At 32.6% G+C, this 23,919-nt stretch overlaps 1 protein-coding gene across 1 annotated transcript; it reads right to left on the bottom strand.

The window, feature by feature from the left end:
• Positions 1 to 11,998: 11,998 nt before the first annotated feature.
• Positions 11,999 to 14,759, bottom strand: LOC120211405 (putative wall-associated receptor kinase-like 16). The gene is made up of 3 exons (XM_039209944.1): positions 13,867 to 14,759; positions 13,601 to 13,768; positions 11,999 to 13,271 (listed from the first exon to the last, which is right to left on the bottom strand). Exons 1-3 carry the CDS (start codon positions 14,726 to 14,728, stop codon positions 12,061 to 12,063), a joined length of 2,241 nt encoding a protein of 746 aa, XP_039065875.1. The 5' UTR covers positions 14,729 to 14,759; the 3' UTR covers positions 11,999 to 12,060.
• Positions 14,760 to 23,919: the final 9,160 nt, after the last annotated feature.

Below are 23,919 nucleotides of genomic sequence, written 5' to 3'. Positions count from 1 at the left end.
TCCATCGACGCCGGCTTTGTAGGACGCAAATCCTTCAAAATCCCTTGTTGCGCCAACAGATACTTCACCCTTGTTTGCCATAATCCGAAGTTACCCTGACCATCGAATTTCACAACTTCGAATTTTGCTCCTGACATCTGATATCAATTGTTGAAGAATCGGGTAAAGAAAAATGAAAGAACACATGAATTTTAACGAGGTTCGACAATATGCTTACGTTCTCGGTGCCTAGGCGGCGCTAGAAGTTTTATTCAATGTCTCATAGATTTAGGTTACATCTCTATTTATAATAAATAAACCCTGGTACATATTTACAAATATAACCCTGTACTGCGCCCCCACACCCCCAACCCACATAATTGTAACCCCTACTACGAGACTTTCTTTGTAAGGACAGTTGATGTTTGCTTCACTCACTCCGCTCCGTCCCCTGTCCTCTTTATCGGTATATTTATGAGCCATACCTTACAGAGGTCGACGTAAATAAAGAGGCCATATTAATGCCTTCCGTGATGCATTGTATAGTAATGGTTTATCTGACCTTAAACCGTTCAAAGGTTGGTTCACATGGACATGTGGTACTCATAATAGCTCCACAGTTCTGGAAACAATTAGACCGGTATACTGCCTCGAAAGATTAGATGCAGTTGAATCCTCAATTTTGTATCGCTGCGGAATTTGATGATTGTTCCCATAATTGCTACCTTGTCATGGATACGGATTGGAGAGCAGGCTTGAATGAGCGAAATGAGCAAGAGCACTACTTTCAGTTCAATACATGTTGGGCAAACAAGGATGCATGTGGTGAATGAATACACGCAGTGTGGACATATACAAGTGGCTCTGCATCAAATAAGATTAAAGCAGTTAGTGCATCTCTTCGGAAATGGCAGCATGATAAATTCACAAATACTAGGGCTCACGTAAAAGTTCTTTGGAAACAGGTTAATGTTGGTCTTAATACTCGGCTCCATGGATGACATCTAGCGCGATTTATTGTCGCAAAGAAATAATTGCAACATTTTTTAAATACAGAAAAGAAATATTGGGCACAGTGCGCCCGTGTTAATTGGTTGATGCATGGGGACCGGAATAATGGTTTCTTTCACGCTCGTGCCAGTCAAAGATAGAAAAAGAATATGATCCAAGGTCTTTTTAATAGTGATTGACAATGGACGACTGATAATGTTGTGTTGCAGGATACAGTGGTCTATTTTCAAGACATGTTCATGTCTTCTAATCCAATTCCGGACACTGCCGTTCTTGAGCCAATTGATGAGGTTGTCACCACATCTATGAATGTTGATCTCTGTAAGCCTTATTCTAAAAATGAGGTGCTAATTACATTTAAAGACATTAATCCTAGGAAGGCCCCAGGAATTGATGTATTACCGATGATTTTTTATCGCTTGCATTAGGATTTGGTTGATCTTGATGTTATTAACCTTTGCTTACAATTACTAAATGAAACTATGGATATGGGAATTATAAATAAGACGGTATTGGTTCTAATCCCAAAGGTCGACGAGCTGAAATACATGAAACATATGCAACCTATTATTTTATGCAATGTTGTCTACAAGGTGGTCTCTAAGGTGTTAGTTAATCGATTGAAGGGTGCCATGTCTTCATGTATAAGTAATAATCAAACAGCCTTTCTCTCGGGACGTCAAATTGCGGATAATATTTTGGTGGCCCATGAGTTATTTCACTATTTGAATTCGTCCCGAAATGGTGCAAATAAAGGTGCAAAACTTAAATTGGATATTGAGAAGACATGACCGGATTGAATGGAATTTTCTCCAAGCGGTTATGGTCAAACTTTGCTTTAATAGTGAGTTTGTGGATGCTATTATGTAATGTATCACCTCTATTACATTCACAGCTCGTGTTAATGGATCTTTAACCAGGAAATTTACTCCATTTAGGTGACTTCAGCAAGGCGATCCGTTATCACCTTTTATTTTCCTTTTTGTGACGCAAGGTTTATCGTCTTTATTTCACAAGGCGCAAAGGGAGGGTATAATCAAGGGCATTTTTACTTGTCGAGATCGGCTGCATGTCACACATTTATTATTTATGGACGATAGCTTAGTGTTCATGAAGAATTCTACAACAGATGCATGACACATTAAGGAAATTCTACAAGTCTATCCTGAGACATGGGCAGAGGGTGAATCTGGATAAATCAATCATCTATTTTAGTCCTAAGACTATCAATACTTATCGACGTCAGTTAACAAACATACTTGGTATTCAGCCGGTTGATTCTCTAGGACACTATTTGGGATTGTCTCTGTACATTGGGAAGAGCAAAACTAATGCTTTTGGTTATCTACGGAACATAATTGTAGATCTTGTTACGGGATAGACAAAATGTCTTTTATCTTATGGTGGTAGAGAGATATTTCTTAAATTAGTGGCACGGACATCACCTTAGTATGCTATGTCTTGTTACATGCTTCCTAAGCACTTGCTTAATGAGATAATTTTCGTAATGTGTCGTTTCTGGTGGACGGGAAAGACAATAGAAATAGGGTGGCCTCTTATTGCATGGTCAAAGATCTGTCAACCGAATTGTCAAAGAGGCCTTAGTTTACGAGATTTACACTCCTTTAATTTAGCATTGTTCGATAAACAGGTATGGAGCTCATTAAATATCCCAATTGTTTGCTTTCTCATGTTTTACGAATGAAATATTTCCCTAGCAATGACATTCTTAATGCTAAAAAAGGATCTACGAGTTTTTATGCTTGGAAAGGGATATATAAGGCGCTCCAAGCTATGTCAAGTGCTATTTTTGACGTATTGGTATCGATAGCAAATCGAATCTTCTAAAAGATCAATGGGGTGGTTTGGATTGGATAACTCTCTTTGGTGACTATATTTCTCTCCCTCCTAGATCACTTTAAGGCAACTTTTTTATGCATCCAGGTTGTACTAGTTGGATTGTGTCCCAGGTTAAAGACATTTTCACGGTTGATGATGCTAAGAGGATATTAGCAACTACCACTGCACCTTGTCCAAAGGAGATTTTAATATGGGGATTCCATGACTCTTCCACGTATTTTTTTCGTTCGAGATACTGGTGGTTACAATGGCCTTAGCATTCTGTGAAACCAACTTCTAAAGTTTGGCAAGCTCTCGTAAAATTCAAGGTAATACCAAAGGTAAAGGTCTTTGTCTGGTGAGTGGCACATGATGGTTTACGCTTGGAAAAGCACATTCGTGAAGCATGCATAAGCGATGGTGTATGTCTCATGTGTCAATTAGAGAATGAGACTATCATCCATGTGCTAAAAGATTGTTCGTACGCATGAGATACTTTAGGATTGACGGGATTTTATGGCTCGATTAGATCCGCCGACGTCATGTCACCTTTGCTTTGGTTTGAAACCATGGTTCCTATTTTGGATATAAAAAGATTTGATGAATTTATAGTCTTTTTATGGAATAAATGGAATGGGCACAACACTCATGTTCATGATGCTAAGTACCAGTCCCCGTGGATTGTGGCCCTTAACACACAATCACTTCAAAGAGACTACCTCTCAGCAAAAACCTTACTCATGGATCAACTAGCCTACACCATCGTCGATCGAATGATGGCCTAGTGGCCAGGTACATTGAAGAGGAAGGTTAGAGGAAGATGACATGGCAACAATCTTTGTTTGTAGTTACCTCCACAGAGCAATGGCGACCGCTGGTTTAAGATTTCATAAAGATCAATATGGATGGAGCTTTTGACCCTAGTAGACGTCTTGCTACTGTTGGGGTTATTTTTCATGATACAAACTGGTTACCTTTAGTCGGTATGGATTTGGCATCTCCGTCTTGTATAGGGGTTGGCCTCACAGATATTCATGATGTTGTTGTTGGTTTAAAGTTTGTTGTCGAGGACCAGTGGCATTATGTTGTTATTGTAATCAGCAATTTTCAGCCCTAACCCAGAAGCCCAATTACAACCAAAACACCACTCAACAACCCATTGTTTAATCCAAGATCAGACCCAGCACCAAGCTGACCCAAACCAGCCCAGTAACCCAGCATCCAATCCGGATCCAGACCCGACTCGGGATCTGACCCGGCCCCCTAGGGTTTCTTAAACCTAACCCTAGGGGTATGATTTACTGCCGACGACTGCTCATGATTCCGCCGACTGATTCTCCTCTGCACACAGTGACTTTATCAATCAAAAGCAGAGAAAGCAGGAGTCAGAACTTATTAGATCTAGGATTTTATTCAAAGCCTATGTATTTTTCCATGGGTTATAAAAACCGATTGAAATGTAACACAAAGAAAACTTTTCTCAGCAATAAAAAATCAGAACCAAATTTTTTTGAAGGTATTCTAATTTATTTTCTCTTCTTTCATTCTATACTAATTCTATGTTAAAAATATAAATAAATAGAAAGAGGGATGTAGAGATACCTTACTGCCGTTGGGTTTGTCGGAGAGATAGGGTCGTCGGGGAGAGGGTAGGCTCGTGAGTTGATTTGGAGTCAAATGACCACCGTGTGTGGTGGTCGGTCTTCGATGGGCTTTCGCACGAGGGAAAGATGGTATAAGTTGTGTTGTGAGGGGCTGGCCGTAGTGTTTCCCAAGTCGTGTGGATCTCAACCGGAGTTGAATGGCCACCTAGGTAGGGTTGCTGAGGCGACGAAGGCCGATTATTTGGGGGTCGACTATCGTGGGTTATTAAGTGAAGAAAAGAGGGAGAGGGAAAGTTCGGAACTGTCGAACAGAATGGAGATTGGGGAAGGGGTGTTTATTATTTTAGGTTTTGGGTAAATCATGCTAAGGTCCCTAGATCTTTAATGTGTTTTTACATTTAGGTCCCTAAATAGTGGGTTAATTTCCAATAGGTCATGTAACTTTAGGAATCCCCTTATATTCTGGCCACTAGTTTATGGGTAAATTTATGTGTGATCCTTGCCTTTAGCAGATGTAACGTTTGGAGCATTTGTTCGCGGGGAAATTTCTCTTAGGTCCTTGGAATCTGGCCGTGTTTTACGTTTAGATCACTAGATCTCCCCTTTTGTTGTTTATTTCGATTTAGGCTATATATTAGGTTTTATTTTGTTTTGGTCATTTATATGTTTTATTTTATTTTATTTTATTTTATTCATGAAAACATGTTTGCATTTATTTTAATTTAGCCCTTTTTATGTTTAATTTATTCTCTTTTAGCATGGTAATTTGACATTTGTGTAATCTGGTTCCAATGCAAGTTTATTTTATTTATTTTTATTTATGTTTATGTTTATTTTATTTTTTACTATTTTTTATTAATGTTATTTTATTATTTTAATTATGTTTATTAATTGTTTAGTTGTTTCATTGTTTTAATTCTTAGATTTGATTTTAAATTAGATTAATATTCGAATCAAGCTTAGAAATTAGGATTTCACTTTAGTTAGGTTCATAGTAGATATATTGTAATATTACATTTAATTTGCTAATACTTAATTTTCCTCCTTTACCATGTCAATTTGTTCGTGCATGTAGATCTAGACATTTCGAATATGTATGAAAGCTTCATAAGCATAACTTAATCGATTTTATAATTGGATTAAGGGTAGTATTTATTTATTTATTTTAAAATATTGAGAAGAGACGATCTTAAAGTAACTAGATGTCATTTTCCGATGTTTTAAAAAAAATAAATACCCCAGTGGAATAACCTAAAAAATAGAGTATGCTTAATTTAATCAAGGTTAAAGGGAAATGGAATGTTCTTTTATTTAAACTTATCGAGACAATTCGCTTAATTTTATTAGGGATTATGTCTCGATATTTTTAAATAATTGAACATCCCTTATCTTTTCAAATTAAATCTGTAATTTGGATTAATTGATTTTTATTTGGTCGAATCAAATTATTTTAATTTCAAATTTTTGGGAGAAATTATAGTATTCCTTTTATTTCAGTTGGAAAGAGAAATATTCGTCCTAAAGTATTCTAGGGATTATTTTCTCTTCTATTGGAAATATTAGAATATTTTCTATTTCTCCTTAGAATTTTTTATTCAATAAAAATTGTATGGTTGAATTTAGAATAATGAGATCGTAATTTAAATTTATATTCGAATTCTTAGATTTTCACTATTAGAGACAATTTATAATCGATGGGGTATCAATTTTGGGTATTGTGGGGGTGTTTATCCTTCCCCACACGTAATCAATCCCCGAACCCTTTTTTATTTCAAAAAGAATGAATCTCTGGTTATATGCAAATTGATTTATCTTTTAAAATGATGTTTTCTTAAAAACACTTTTAAAAGAAACTTTTTAGGTATTCGACCTACCTAACTCAAAAGGCAGATGGCAACACCAAAAACCTTTCAAAACCTTTTCAAAAGAAAACCCCCAAGTCATACTAAGTTTTTTCCCCGCCCGGGTAAAAAACGGTGTCGACAGTTATATAATCAGATTCCAGTATGATTGTTAATAAGCTTAATGGTGATCTGGACGAATTATCCACCCTTGGCTTCTATTTTCAAGAAGTTCGAGATATTCTAGCTAGTCATGTTTCTTTTGCAGTTGGTTATGTTGAGCGTTCTTGTAATAAGGTTGTGCATACGTTAGCCTTTTGGGCTCTTCGTTCTAGGCGTACTTTATTTTTTGACTCAGTTTGTCCCGAGATTATCATCTCTGATGTATCTAATGACATTCATTTTGGGTAATATATTTATTAGGTACTATTTTCCACTTATATGATTAGAAAGGGTTTTTAATTAAGCCCTAATTTCTTTAAAAATATAATGATTTTAAGCTTTATGAAATGGATGTTAAAAGTGTTTTTCTAAATGGTTTTATTAATGAAGAAATGTATGTTGAACAACCTCTCGTTTTTAAAGATTCAAAATTTCCAAACCATGTTTTCAAACTTTCAAAAGCTTTATATGGTTTGAAACAAGCTCCTAGAGCTTGGTATGAAAGATTATCAAACTTTTTAATTGAAAAATGTATTTTTAAAGGGAAGGTTAATACTACACTTTTCATTAAAATAAAAGAGAATGACATGTTAGTTGTACAAATTTATGTTGATGATATTATATTTGGTGCTACTAATGATATTCTTTGCCAATAATTCTCTAAGTTGATGCAAGGTGAACTTGAGATGAGCATGATGGGGAGCTCCCATTTTTGTTAAGACTCCAAATCAAGCAAATAAAGGATGACATCTTCATTAATCAAACTAAATACATAAGGGATATGCTTAATAAGTTTGGCTTGGAGAATGTTAAACCTCAAGACATTCTAATGAGCACTTCAACAAAGCTTGACAAAGATGAGGAAGGTAAATGTGTAGATGTTAAATTATATAAGTCAATGATTGGTTTTTTGCTTTATCTTACCGCGAATATACCATATATTATGTTTAGTGTTTGCTTGTGTTCTAGATATCAATCATGTCCCAAGGAATCTCATTTACATGCCATTAAGAGAATCTTTAGATACCTTAGAGACACTTCTAGTTTAGGACTTTGGTATCCTAGAGACTCAAACTTTAGCTTGCATGCCTTCTCAGATACAGATTTTGGAAGTTACAAATTGGATAGAAAAAGTACCTCCGGTACATGTCAATTCCTAGGAAATATACTAATATAATGGTTTTCTAAGAAACAAAATAGTGATGCATTATCAACCACCGAGACAGAATACATTTAGACCGGTAGTTGTTGTGCACAAGTTTTATGGATGAAACAATAACTTTTAGACTATGGAATTGATGTTGATACCATTCCAATTAAGTGTGACAATAGTAGTGCAATTTGTCTCACTAAGAATCTCATCCTACACTCTAGAACTAAACACATTGAAATTAGGCATCAATTCATTAGGGATCGTGTCTTTAAGGAAGATATAGTTCTATAATATGTTGATACTTTGTATCAAATAACTATTATTTTGCCAAGCCTTTAGATAAAGAAAGATTTTGGACACTTATGAGAGAGTTATGACTTTCTAGCATTCCCTAGGCCTTAATCCAAAATTTTGAATTTTTATGCTTTTGAATGAATTTTTGGCTTAAAATTGGTTTTTATATATATTTGAGTGATTCTATAAGGTTATCCAAAGCAAAAATTGAGGGAGAGATATGCATGTCATTTCATGACCTTTGGACATCTCAAAATTGATTAAGTATGTCAAAATAGAATCTTTCATAATAATATGATTAGAAAACTTTCTTGAATTCATGTCATACATCGTTAATCATATTTTAGCATGTTTTTAAAGTCCATATAACCCTCATGCATAATATATTCTTGTTCCAGATGATTTCCTTGCTCAAAATTTATTAAATTTACCTTTCAAGAACAGAGGTTTTGAATCCCCCTCCTCGAGGTTTTGAAACTAGTAGGGCATAATGCTTTTTGGGCTAAAGGTTTTGAAACCCCCTCCATGTGGTTTTGAAACCGGTCGGGTAGAATACTTTTCTCGGACTAAAGATTTTGAAACCCCCTATAACAGGTTTCCCCTTTAAATTTCGTGGCTTTTGTGCTTTAAATCCTAAAAAACCTCAAATACCTTTCTTTCTTCACTGTTCAAACAAAACTCAAATCCCCTTCCTTTCAATGTCCATCTGTCACACCAAGGAGGACCGCTCTGACCTCCGGCAGCCGTCGCTCACTCTAGTAGCCGTCGCTCACTCAGGTGGTCTCCATTCACCCTACTTGCTTCCTCTTTCGTTTTCTTTCTTGGTAATTTCTTTAAAACCCAAAGCTTTCCTTAGTTAGGTTTTTTTTAATTTCTTTAAATCTGTGCAAAAATGATTTATATTTGTTAAAGTTGGGTTATTATTTAGAATCATATATACATGTTTTTTATGTAAGAGGTTTACTCATCAATCCATTTTCATTAGAAACTCAAAATTCAATGTTGCCCGCCAAGTGTTTGTAAAAAGTCTGAAACGAAAGTGTTTTTTAAACACTTGTTTTTCTTACATCCAATTGCACCTAAACTTCCTATTAAACGCCCTAGGACCAATTAAGCTTCTAAAACTCCAACTTTTGAAAGTTTATGCTTTCCTAATCCCGAAGCTCTTTCCCGTTATCTCTAACATTTTATCACTCATCTTATTCATCCCGAAAGTAATTTTGATTTCAATTTTCTTAGCTAGGGTGAATATGAATTGAGTTTTTATCGTACCTTACTTGATTGAAAGTGTATTCCTTTTCTCACTCGATTGAGCAATCAATTCATCCTCAACTTGTTCGAGCATTTTTTTTGTAATGCTACATTTTGTAGGGAAATTCCTTCCGATAGGATATTTTCCATTTCAACTTTTCTTATGGGTGTCGAGCTTTAACTTACTCCCAAATCTATTGCTAGGGATTTAGGAATTCCTTTTGTGGGCCTTTTTAATGAAAAAGACACTTATCTTCCTTAACTTAGTGATCACTATCACCAAATGACCAAATTTGAACTTCTCATTGCTTATGCTTGCGTTCTAAGTCAAATATTTCGTACCCATTCAGTTAATACCTCCTTTGATCCTTCTGTTCCTCTTTCGAGCAAGCTTGATTATACCTTGGTTAAAAAATAGGGTTTAAATTTGAAAATGAAAATTGGGTTAGAATTTGTGATGGTGCTCCTCCGGTTGATAACTGCCCATGGAGATGATGCACCCATTGATGTCGTTCCTCCTCACACTCCCTTCACCTTAGACTCTCTTTACGACTATATGGCCACTCGTTTTGATGAGGTTTTTCATCATGTCGATAGCCGCTTTGATATTATGGGAGCTTGTATTTTATGCTTTGGAGGCTGTCTTTCCAAGTTGTTTCCTCTTTTTGGTCTTTCTTCCTCTTCTTATCTGGATATTGAGGATTGATCATTTGCATTGTTTATTAGACTTTTAGGATGCTTTTATATTTTATGATGGATATTTTTTGTTGGATATTTCTAGCATACTCGTTTTGGCTATTTTGCTTAAGATATTACATTGATTGTTTATTGGTTCTTTTGAGATTATTCGTCATTATGCTCTAATCTTATCTTCTCTCTTGTAGCTAAATGATTTTGATCTAACAAAAAGGGGGAGAATATTCTAGTCAAAATTGTGTTTGTCAAACTTTTCATTTTTGTATGCTTTTAATCATATACTCTTAAATTCTTTTTCAAGTGGGAGAAAAATGAAAAATCTCACTTATAAATAATTTTGACGTTTTCAAAATTTATTTTTAATAAATTTTTACAAAATGGTTTTGTTATATCAAAAGGGGGAGATTGATAAATGTAATTAAATGATTTTGATATAACATAGAACTAAATTGAAAATTTTGTAAAATTAATATTTTATTCGATTCAAGAATTTTCAAGTTTTTAAAAATAATTTTTTAGTATCAAAATGTCAAAAATAAATTTAAAAATGTTGTTAAAATTTATAAAGTTTTAAAATATTTTTTTTGAATATGAAACAATGCATATTTAAGAGTTTTTGAGCCTGGTTTCCAAACCCCTTTAGGTGGTTTCGAAACCTCTAATGTAATAGCAAAAATTAGCCTTAAGGTTTCAAAACCCCCTCACAGGTTTCGAAACCCCCTGATTCAATGATCAAAATTTTTAAATGAGAGTTTTGAAACCCCTTAGGTGGTTTCGAAACCTCTGTGTTGGTTTGCATTGAATTCACAAATTTAATGCTTCAAACAGCTCCAAACTTCCTCCAACAACCACAAACAGCTAGAAATTAATGAGGGCATATAAAAGGGGTCTTCAAATAGCCAAGAAGAGACAAAAAACCCATTCCAACAATCAAAGAGCAAATAGAGACAAATTTTATTCTTTGCCTTTCTTTCATAGAACATTATTCCATTCATTATATTTTTCATTCTAGTGTTATTGGGTGTGTGTGAGAGTTTCAATTCGTAAACATTCTATATTTGTGTGGATATTCAAAGTTTTCTTATTTGTAATTACTTTTTGGGAAGGGTTGAACACTTAAGACTTTGAGGTTTAAGTCTTAATGTTGTGTAAGGTTACACCTTGTCCTAAAGGGTTATAACCAATTAGTGAATTTGTTGAAATCCCTAGTTAGGAAGCTAAAGTATTGGATGTAGGCTTCATTAAAGAAGTTGAACCACTCTAAAATCTTTGCGTCTTTCTTTTTACTTCTTACAAAAGCTTCCAACAATTTTTTAAATTGTCAATTCACCCCCTCTAACCATATTTCTTGATGGATTGACTCAATATATATATATATATATCAATTTCTTATTGAAAATTTATAATAATGTACAAATTACAATATATATTGTAAAAAATTCAAAAATATATAAAATAACATATTTAAACAATAATTTTTATAAAACAAATTGATAATTTCTTTAATTTTATTTTAAAAAATGTTATTTCATTGCTCAATTCATCAAAAGGAAAGATAGGGGTAGGGTTTATAATCAAAGATAATAAGGTAGTATTTTGGTAATCTTATCTATAGATTTAAATTATGGTTGTCATTGCGTTTTTAGTTATATTACGTTTATTACGATTACAACAATAGCAAGTGTTATTGTGAGTATCGCGATTATGAAATAATAGTTTCGTAGAATATTTTTATTGTTATACAATAATTATTATTTCGATAACATATTATTATTTAAATCCATGATCTGATCTCAGTCGATAAACCATGTGAGGGTTGGAATCATTGTAGAAGCAGAAACGACTCGTTTTGCCTTACAAACTACCTCTTAACCTGGCATTCTATGATGTTGTGCTAGAGTGTGATTTTTTTAATCGTCTCATATAATTATATGATAATATTTATTTAAATCTATATATATATATTTTTTTAATTTTCTAACATTGCATGTACACTTTATAAACACAATTGTTTGAATTTATATTTTTCTTAAAGGTTCTGTGTTCAACCAAATATTCGTGAGTTGTCAATAAATTAAAAAGATTTTAATAATTTTTTTTTATAAACACCTTTATGAACGTGACATTTTAACCTTCAATTTGCCTTTTTTATTAGTTCAATTCTTTAAATATGGAATAAAGCAAATAAGAAAAGACGAAGCGATTATTACAAGTCAACGTGAAAATAGCTTCATCGGGCACCGTCGAGTTCAAATGCGACTTGGTTCTTAATGCTGTCGTACCCTATGGAGCTGGTAGTGCCATAATCGGCATAAATGTTGCTCAGTTCATCACCAAGCAAATACTCCGATTCTTCCACTTGCAAGTTACGTTTGCCCCATTGGTACCTTTCCATTGCCTTCAATCCTGCCAATTCATGCGCCACCTCCTTCATTGTTGGCCTTTCCTCTCCCTTCACCCTCACACATTCCCTAGCCAAAGCTGCCACTTCCTTAACCTGCTCCATTTCCACATTGTTGTTAAGCATCCGAGCGTCGACGATGTCGTGCAACCGCTCTTCTTTCATCAATGAAACAAAGTACTTAGCCAAAACTTTCTCTTCTTCCGGTCCTTCGCCGCAAAGCGCCTTTCTCCCCGTTAATAACTCGATGAGCACAACCCCAAAGCTATAGACGTCGCTCTTTTCGGTTAATTGACCGGTGTGCATGCATTCGGGATCTAGATACCCGAAAGTTCCTTGCAACATTGTAGTCATTTGTGCCTGGTCGGACAGGGCTAATCTCGAAGCTCCGAAATCTGACACCTTGGCGGTGTAGTTCTCGTCCAAGAGTATGTTCGCCAACTTGACGTCCCGATGAATGATCGGAATGGAAGCCGCCGAGTGCAAATAAGCAAGGGCTTCCGCTGTTTCCATGGCGATCCTCAACCGAGTCTCCCACATAAGAAAAGACCGAGGTGCCGCACCAGGGACGACAACGTCGTGGATGTGATCGAAAAGCGAACCGTGGGTCACGTATTCATAGACCAACAGAGGAACCGGGGTCTCCAAACAACACCCGAGGAGCTTGACGACATGCTTGTGGTTGATTTGGTAGAGCACCATGATTTCATTGATGAATGGTTCGACTTGGCTTTGGTCTCCGATTCTCGATTTCTTAATGGCGACCACCTTATTCCCCGGTAGAGTTCCTTTGTAAACAGTTGCCTGCCCTCCTTGTCCTAAAATCCGGCTTTCATGGAAGCTGTCGGTGGCCTTGTTGAGTTCTGCGGCTGCAAATATTTTATCATTTTCAGAGCTCCCTCGGCTTTTTGAAAGTTGTTGCAATAAATTCCCACCGTTTTGGTTGAAATATTTCTCCCTCATCTTCGCAGTTTTTCTTTGCTTAAATGCCAACGACCACGAAATGAACACGAAGATAACCAAAAAGCCGATGCTCGTCCCTGTATTCAAATTCAGAATTAAAATATTTATAATAATATTAATATACTTCAGTAAGGTTTTTTAAGTATTTTGCAATTGCATCGGCGTCGAGTTGATTTACGACATTAAATTCAACCAAAAATTTAATGATAATATACATTAATATATATTCAAAATTCTTTATAATCATTGATTATGTATACGTATTCTATAAATATAATTATTTAAATTTGAGTTCTCTAAACTAACGAATTTTTCTTTTACTAGAAAAATCATTCTAATATATATTTATCTTAAATCTTATTTAATTTCACGGATTAAAAAGTCTAATCGATAGACGCATACTGACCAATGGCAATCTGAGCACCAACGTGCGTTCCCTTGACCTTAGGACTGCAACCAGTTCCATTCCGGTGGCCGTCACCATCATATCCTTTCGGACACGAACAGTAAAAACCTCCGAACGTATTATGACATGCAGATGTGCATGGCTTCAAAGTCTCACACTCGTCTTCATCTGATAAATCCCAATAAAAGTTTTTATCTTTCGATAGCCATGGAAACAACCAACTGATGCTGTGATTTAACATAAAAAGGGACAGTTTAGTAATTTACCTCGGCAGCCATTGGAGAGGTAAGGGTTACCTTCAAAACCATCGCTACACCTACACAAATATCCATTACCAAACTCCGGTTCACGACAGATACTGTTCTCTTTGCAAGAGTACGTTTCAGTACCTTTCTTCGCTTCACTGCAATTCTGATTCCCAATGGTCCAATCAAGAACCATCGGAAGTTTCCAGTGCACATCGGTTCTGTTAAGATCGGAAGTAGAGAATTCGTACTCTCCGTCCTCCACCACAAATCCATAGGAACACGGATTGGAGGTTAATAATCCCGAATGGTTGGAAGAACTCGTGAGGCTGATGTTATAATCACGCACTCCCCTCGGAATATTCGCCTGACAGCAGCCGATACCGGAGCAAGAACCGTTTGTTACATCACCGATTTCATTACACAACGAGAAACACCCGGTCGCGTAAGCTTGTCCGGTGCTTCCCATGATGAAGGCAATCGTGTCGCAGCCGATGGCGGTGAACTTGTTCTTGGTGCTCGATATGTTGTATAGACCAGTTCTCAGCCATGTCTCGAATTGGAAACTGCCGCTGCCCGATAAATCGTAACAGTCATAGCCTACCCAATTACGGACCCGCAACTCGCCGCCGTTGAGATCGATGTCGAGGACGTCGATGGTGCTGTTGTTTAAGAACGCTTTGGGAGGCTCTGTAGTGTTGGAAGTGTCGCATCTGATGAAAAATTTGCTTTCCATGAAACAACCTTGTTCCATGCCGAAAGGGTATGGGACAGTGAGGTTGCCGCACTGGCTTTGGCAGCCGGGCTTCGCTTCTTCTGCTGCCATTGTTGCAGCCAATATAGTGATAAGCATGATGAACTCTCCGATTGAACCCATTTTCATGGAAAGAAAATAAGATGATGGTTCTGAGAACTTCGAATCGTATGCTATTGGTTCTTATTAGAAAAAAATGCTTAAAATTCAAACCTCGTAACCTGTTCACCAGGTCTTAGTCCTCGTAACGCGTTCACCAGGTCTTTGTCCTCTTAACCTGTTCACCCGGTCTTCCTTTTAATAAAATTAAATACCTTCCACTAACGTCAATTTGTAACATCAACTTGTAGGAGGGGAATTATTGACTCTTCAAAGAATTAACATGCCATGAACTTGATCATGTGTCGAATTTGCTAAGTGATTGACTCACTTATTTTATCAGAAAATACTTCTACCAAACCCTTCTCATATTAAACTCAATTTAAAGCATCCAATGAACTTACAACTGTCACACTTAATTATTATAATGTAATCTAAAATATAATTTTAACCAAACTAAAGTTTACAACGTATGTATTCTAAATATTCAAGTGATTTAAAATATTTTTTTATTAATATGAGCTAATACAATACATTAACTATTTATAGATAACTATCCATCATTTGACATTGAACTCTTACATCCCTGATATTTCTTATGCTTGAATCCGATATTTCAAGAAATAACAACGATTTTTTTACTATTAAAATTGTTTAATTCGTGCAAAATACGTATAAAACATACTTTTTCATATTAATACATCTCATAAAAAACGGAGCTCCTATATTTCTAAAACAAATATATATGAATTATATATTCAGATGAATTTTATATTTTGATTCATTAAAATTTGGATAAATTATACAAATGGTCCTTAATTATAAGATGTTATTTTATTGAGTCCCCTAATTATTAAAAGTTATAAAATGACCCCTTGACTATAGGGTAATGCTTTGTTGAGTCATTCGACTATTAAAAGTTATAAAATGATCATCTGACTATTCATATGTTTCAAATTCATCATTTTTTGTTAAAAATTTGACGACCGTTTGAGCTTGACATTAACATGTTAAGATATAATAAAATTATATTTTAATAATGTCTAGTGACATTGTCGTTGCTTTCAAACATTGGCCCGAGGACAGAATGTTTCAAGTATTTGCTCAACGACATAATATAAATGGAGAGTCGATCCAAAAAATACATCTCAAATAGTTCTGAGATCATATTTTATCATATCTCAGTCAACATGTTAACTTAAAACTCAGACGACCACCATTTATTTAACAAAAAGGATGAGTTTGAAACATATGAATAGTCGGGTGACCATTTGTAACTTTTAATAGTCGAATGACTCAACAAAACATCATCCTATAGTTGAGGGGGTCAATTTGTAACTTTTAATAATCAGGGAATCAACAAAGCATCACTCTATAGTAAGAGGATCATTTGTGTAATTTATCCTTAATTTTTTTATCTTTACGGCTCCCTTAAGTATCATTTACTACACTCGAGAAATATATAATAATACATGCACAAACCGATCGAACTCGGTATAAAGGAATTGTTGTTATTCTTTGAGGTCTTGAGTTCGAGCACTAGGAATAGCAGAGGTGTGAGCGCTTAATGTCAAATGGTTGAGAGTTATCTTTGAATAGATACTACATTGTATTTACGCCATATTAATATAAATAAATACAGTTTTATATATGGGTAAATTATGCATTTAGTACTTAAACTATCAATTTTGGTATGTTTTAGTAGCTAAACTTTGGATTTTTTTTTTTTCAAAATCATACTAACATTTAGTTTTTTGTTTTATTTTAGTACCTTGACATTAAAAACTTAATGACACTGTAAATGACATCATTCTTTACTCAACTATCTTCTCACTCTTATTTTGGTTTTAAAAAAATTCAATTTAACTACTCAACTTTCAAATTGCTCCTATTTTAATAGCTCTAATTTATTTTATTAATAATTTTGTGAAATGAATTTTTGTATTATTTTATTAATATATAATTAAAAATAAAAATAAAATTGAAAGTTAAAGTGATTAAATTAGGAGTAATTTGAAATTTAAGTAATTAAATTAAAAAAAATTAAACTGTAGTGACCAAAATAGGAGTGAGAAGATAGTTGAGTGATTAATGATGCAATTTACCAATAAAAAGATGCCATATGCAAATCACCATTTTGTTTTTAACGGCAAGATACTAAAACCAAACAAAAACCGAAAATCATGTATGTACTTGAAAAAATTGAAAGTTTAGGTACTAAGATGATCAAAACTAATAGTTTAGGTATTAAACACGTAATTTATCCTTTCGATAAAATGATTGGTTGGATTGACTATTAAAATATGGGACCTACACCATCAATGTTGTCAATCTTCAACATAAAACCTCCTATCCATCGGCCATTATCATCATAGATCAAACCCCCTACTGAGGTTGATACCGTAACTTATTTTGAGGGGCGTTCAAACGATTAGTTTGGTTATCGACCGAATCGAATTATCATTAACTGAATTAATCGAATTTTTTTTCTATTATTATTTGATTGTTTGGAGGGTGTGGTAGCGGTGGTGCAGACTCTTTTTGTGCTACTTTTTGGTTATGGTAAGAACAAACATATGTATGTGGGCACAGAGTGTGTGCTATTGTAGAGGCAAATTGACTTTTAAGCCTAAACCACGGTGCTGTGAAGAGCTTTGTGTGAAGCTCCGCCCGTTTAGGTGCCTTTTCAGCGTACAGGTGCTGCTGCAAAGAGGTGGATTGGTCGCAGATCAGGTAATGCCTAGTTGCCATGTTTTTGGGTTCTGGAGAAATTTCATCAGTAATGAGTATCGTTTTGAACGATTTGTATCTTATTTGTCGATATATGGCGTACTATTTTTCTTTCATTTAAAGTTAGAGAAGTTTTTTAACGAGACTCGAATTGATGTTTGTTTTGCTTATGTTTTAGTTAATAAAATATGCAAACCGTTATTACAAAAAAACTATTAATCGAATCAAACTTTTTTTAACCGAACAAAGTTTGATTATTTTGATCGGTTAACTAAATTAACAGATTTTTTTTTATAATTTTTTAATTAGATTAATTTGATTATAATTGAGATACTTTTTATTTGGGTTAAAATTTAATTAAGTATTGATAATTTAATGAATTTAGCGTGGTTTAAAAATAATTGGATCTTAATTCTTAATGAGTTTAAGCTTAAAATATGGATTTAATATATATTTAATATTTAAGAATTTTGATTAATTCGGTTAATTAACCGCTTTTAAACCGAATTAATCGTTAAACAAATAGTAAAAAATTAATTGTTCCCTAACCGAACTAATTCGATGGCTGACCAAATTAACTGGACTAATTCGATTCAGTCGATTAACTTGGTTGAAACCGAATAGTAAACACTCCTACTTGTTTTATTTTTGAAAAAATGGTGAATTTAATTGATGGATTTAATTATCTTTTAATTGATGGATTTAATTTAAATATTAGTAGAATAATTACTCTTTTAATAATTAATTTTAAAAATGTATTTGTTATCTTTATAATTTTAAATATTAAAATATAATTATATATTTTTGTATATTTCAAATTAAAATAAAATCAATTAAGTTTGAATAGTAAAAGGAATTTATTTTTGACTATTGCAAATTAAATATATTATTTAATTTAAATATTAGTAGGATAATTACTCTTTGAATAAGTCAATTTAAAAATGTATTTGTTATCTTTTTAATTTTGAATATTAAAAGGTAACTATATACTTTTGTATATTTTAAATTAAAATAATATCTGTTTAAGTTTGAATAGTAAAATGAGTTTACCTTTTGATCATTGTAAATCAAATATATTATTTAATTTTAATATTAGTAGGATAATTAATCTTTGAATATGTCAACTTAAAAATGTATTTGTTACCTTTTTAACTTTGAATATTAAAGATAATTATATAATTTTGTTTATTTCAAATTAAAAGATATTGTTATCTGTTTAATGTTGAATATTAAAATATATTTGATTATATTAAATCTCTCTTGAAAATCCCTATAAATAATGTGTAAAATTGTTATATTTTTCACATCTTAACATATCTCACAACTCAATTTTTCAAGAACTTCTTTTATCTTGAAAAAATTTTCTTTTCCTTAGTTTTTCTGGTGATAGTCGAAGGCAATGATCCTTCGTGATATGTGTAGATATGCTACTGCAGATGATCATTAGTTGTTATATCTTGGTAGACAGATGACCAATGAACTCGAGCACCAAAATAGTGGCAAAAAATATGTCTTAATGAAGCTGTGTAGCGACATACCTTAACTGATTCTGGTCGATAGATCAAAATAAAATGAGTATTTTATTTCTATTTGTTTTTATCTTATCTTCTAGAAGCTTACCTTTTTTGTTTATTTTTCTCATGATTGATTTTGTCTCAAATTGTTATTTCGGATAACAGTCTCAAGATAATAATAAACTCTTTCATTCTCTTTATCACTTTGTAATTTTGATATTTTATAATGATTTTTATTCATTATTATTTTTCTATATCATTCTCGGATTAATGTGTGTGTTTTTCCTAACAATCTTAAAACATATTTAATTCTCTTATTTTTCCGAGATGATATAAAAATTTTGAGTTTAATCCTTGTTGTGTATAAGGGAAGTGTCAAAAATTCGGTAAAACAAATATTCGACGAAAATCAAGAGGATTTTATGCCAAATACAAGTTTCGTTCAATTTTTGAATTTATGATTTCAAATTCTTTGAGGAATAATTTTGAAGTTAATTTTAATGTGAGATATGGCTCCATTAATTTCTGTGTAGGGATTTAAATAATTGGATTCTAATATCTTTGCAACATCTCTGTTGTTGCACACTTTGTGAGCCACACCTTGAATCTTGATGGTTTGGGTTTTGATTAACAATGGTAAAGTTAATAAAGATGATCAAGAATTCAAGTTTTGATTAACAACGATGAAATCAATCAGGTAGGTGAAATCTGAATATTTCCCTTTAACCTGAAACGATTTGAAACTCTTTCTTCTACTTTTCTTAATCTTAAATGATTCAGATATCGTGGATAATAAAATAACAAATAAATTTATTTCAGGATTTATCCTATTGTTTTAAGGGGTTTGCTAAAATCTCAAGGTGTACAAAATTGTATAACAGAAATTGTCGTGAAAGTAACTGTGGTTATTGATTTTGTTTCAGTATTTTGATTCTATTCAATAACAAAATAAAAAATAAACAATAATTAATTTTCTGTTTATTGGAATCTTTGATTTCATATTTGAAATGAATTGAGATTTTAATTATGTCGTGTAACAGAATTATTTGATTTCTATAGAAATCGTTAGAAAGTAAAAATCGTGTTACTGATTTGTTTCAAAATTTTAGTTCATGACTAAATTTTGTTGATAGAATAAATCAAATTTTAACTTTGGTTTATTGTTGGAATTATTATTAATTCTAGTTTCGTATGTTAAACGAAATCATGATTGCCAGTGGTCATGAGCTATGATAAAAGCTTGTAAAATTCTATGAACATAATTTTAAGTTATGATAACATAATATGTTGTTTTATTTGGTCATGGTGAATTTGACCAAATGTTAGACGATCCTTCTAATTACAGAGGATGAGGTAAATGTTGTTACCGGATTTTGGAAGTATTATGACTTCCTATGTTGGAAATGCATCTTGAATGTATTATCATATACACAATATAAGGTGTACAACTGAATCATATATACAAAACAGAAGATGCTGATACTAATAAATAATTAGTGACCAAGTTCTTAAACTTCATAATAATGGTATAGACGAGGGAGAATAAATATTTTATTATCTCCATTGATGATAGTAAAAGTATTGTTATGTGTATTTGCTAAAAGAGCAAAACGAAGTTATATAGAAAAAAATATTTTTTATAAACATGAAGTTGAAAATCAACTTAATAAATAAATTAAGATGGTAAGAAGTGTGTACAACATGATATTACTCATGAAGTGACATCACTATATTCTCCTAAAAAATGGAGTAGCAAAGCGGAAGAATTGAACATTGAAAGCAATGCTAAGAAGTTTTGAGTTGTCACAAAACATGTGGGGGAAAAATAAGTTGTTCTGTCAACTAATTACCTTTTAAATAAGGTCCCCAGGAAAGAAAAAGAACAAGACACCACATGAGCTATGAAAAGGTGAAAACCTATATCACACAAACACTTGAAAATGTGGGGTAGTCTTGAGAAAGTAATTTTCATATTACCAAAACAAATGAATATAAGTTCTAAACAATGGATTGTATTTTCTTTAACTATCCTATTATTTAGAAAGATAGTCTGATGCTATTTGGAATTTGATATTTATGATATCAACGACACAAGTGAATATATTTCACATTAGAATGAAAAGTCGTGTTATGGAAATTCTTAAGAAAACGACTATAACCAGATTCATAGTGAAATCTGAGTTTGAAGCTCTAGATAAGTCTAAAGAATAATTCGCATCTCTTTGGAATTTCTTGGAGGATATTATTAAATGACTTAAACATGTGCCCACAATATGTTTATACTGTGACTAGCAAGTATAATGGTAAGTCGATACATATGCGTCATCGACATAATACCATATACAATTGATCTCAAATTGAGTTATCTCTGTTGATTTTGTAAGAACAAAGGATAACATTACAGATATGCTAACCTAAGGGTTAAATCGAGATCAAGTTGAGAAAACATCTAAAGGAACGTGACTAAAGCCCATGAAATTTAAAGGTGTTATGTGAAGGAAAACCCTACCTTGTTGACTGGAGATCCCAAGATCTAGGTTAAAATGAACAACCTAATTGAATAACCTGTGTACGGTCACTGTGGGGTTTTTTTATCCCAAGTTCATTCATATGATGTAAACAATGATCAAAGTGGTATAGGCTAAGCAAAAAGCTTTTAATGACCATTGTGTGCTTCAGTGAGCCGAGCAACATAAGTCACCTATGTGGCAGTGAAGTGAGACCGCTTCAAGGAGACTATTAGCCATAGTTCTTTCAAACTCTTGCAGAACCAGGGAATGTCCATGGTTTTAAGGACATACCCATGATAATTAAATTCTTATCATATGGATAGTTGTGTGAAGTATGTCATCAAATGGTATAACAGTTCAAGGACATTGCGTCTATTGTTTAACCAGTAAAGTAAACATACTATCACAAGGGAAGGTTTTAAGGAGAACACCTATCTATCATATGCAACTATCAATCATAGAGGCTATCACCATATCGTGCCGAAATATTTTTGATTAAACCATCAATTTCATTCAAGTGGGGGATTGTTGAAAAAATGGTGAATTTAATATTTATACTAAATTCATAGTCCTTTTGACTATTGCAAATTAAAATATAATTTTTAATTTGAATATTAGTAGGATAATTATATTTTAATAAGTCAATTTAAAAAGGTATTTGTTATCTTTTTTAATTTTGAATATTAAAAGATAATTATATACTTTTGTATATTTCAAATTAAAATGATATTTATTTAAGTTTAAATAGTAAAATGAGTTTACCTTTTGACCATTGTAAATTAAATATATTATTTAATTTGAATATTAGTAGGATAATTACTCTTTGAATATGTTAACTTAAAAAAATAGTTGTTACATTTTTTAACTTTGAATATTAAAGATAATTATATACTTTTGTTTATTTCAAATTAAAATAATACATATTTAAGTTTAAATGATAAAATGAGTTTTATCTTTTGAATATTTCAAATTAAAAGATATTGTTATCTGTTTAATGTTGAAAATTAAAAGATATTTGGTTTGATTAAATCTCTCTTAAAAATCTCTTATAAATAGTGAGTAAACCTATTAGGTTTTTCACATCTTAACAGATCTCACAACTCAGTTTTTCAAGAATCTCTCTTATTTTGAAAAAAAATTCTCTTAGTTTTTTTCGGTGATAGTCGAAGGCAAGGATCCTTCGTGATATGTGCAGATGTGCTACTATAGTTGATCATTAGTTGTTGTATCTTGGTAGACAGATGACTAACGAACTCGAGCACCAAAAGAGTGGCCGAAAATCTATCTTAAGGAAACTGTATAGCGACAGGCCTCAACTGATTCCAATCGATAAATCAAAATAAAAGGGGTATTTTATTTCTATTTATTTTTATCTTATCTTCTAAGAAGTTTAACATTTTTTTTTTATTTTCTCATGATTAATTTTGTCTCAAATTACTATTTCGGATAACAATCTCAAAAATAAGAGTAAACTCGTTCATTTTTTTTATCATTTTGTACTTTTGATATTTTATAATAATATTTATTTATTTTTTTTATATCATTCTCATATTAATGTGCACATTTTTTTTTCTAACATTAATTGTATTTCCACACACCCCAAGGACTGCAGGTTTCCCACTGTACTCTATAAACCATAAGCTTGATTAAACTACAGTTTACTCATAATCAGAGATTTAAATTACATTTATGATCACGTTATAGTTATTGTAATTATGAAAATAGCTGGTGTTATATTATTGTTACAGATTTAACGATAGTGAAATAAGAGTTTAAGACAATACTTTTATCGTTATAAAACAATCGCTATTTCAATAGTACATTTACAATCGAATTTGACAATAATGCAGTCTCTAAGTGTGTGTTCAGCAGATTCATTGTCATTCATATCGTCACTGATTTTATATTCTTCCTAAATTGAACCTCTTTGGTGTTCAGTTTATTGAAATAGCTCAATGACATTTATCTCCTAGCCGTACATTTTCTTTCTCTTGATTTTATACAAGTACGAGAACTTATCACCCCTTTCATTTTTTTATATTCATATGTTTCAAACTCATTATTTTTTTAAAAAAATTTAACGGTCTTCTGAGCTGGACGTTAATATGTTGATTGAGATATGATAAAGTCTTATCCCAGAAATGTTTCAAGTGTATTTTGTGAATTGAGTCTCTGTTTATATTATGACATTCGAATTGGTGCTTGGAATATTATGATGTCGAGCCAGTACTTGAAAGTAACGGTGAGGTCAGTAGATATCATTAAAATATAATTTTTTTATATCTCAATCAGTTTGTTAACATTTAACTCAAATAATCATCAATTTTTAACATAAAATGATGAGTTTAGAGCAAATATGGAGGACCAGGTAATGAATTTTTCCAGCTTTATAAATAAACATTCATGGGACTAACGACCGTGTACTCCATATTTTACCATCTTTATATTTGCCACAATGGTTAATGCA

Source organism: Hibiscus syriacus, unplaced genomic scaffold (assembly GCF_006381635.1).
Source record: "Hibiscus syriacus cultivar Baekdansim isolate YM2019G1 unplaced genomic scaffold, ASM638163v2 tig00109972_pilon, whole genome shotgun sequence".
Taxonomy (NCBI): Eukaryota; Viridiplantae; Streptophyta; class Magnoliopsida; order Malvales; family Malvaceae; genus Hibiscus; species Hibiscus syriacus.
Note: the sequence above shows the minus strand (reverse complement) of the source record. Positions and strands in the feature narration are given on the sequence as shown.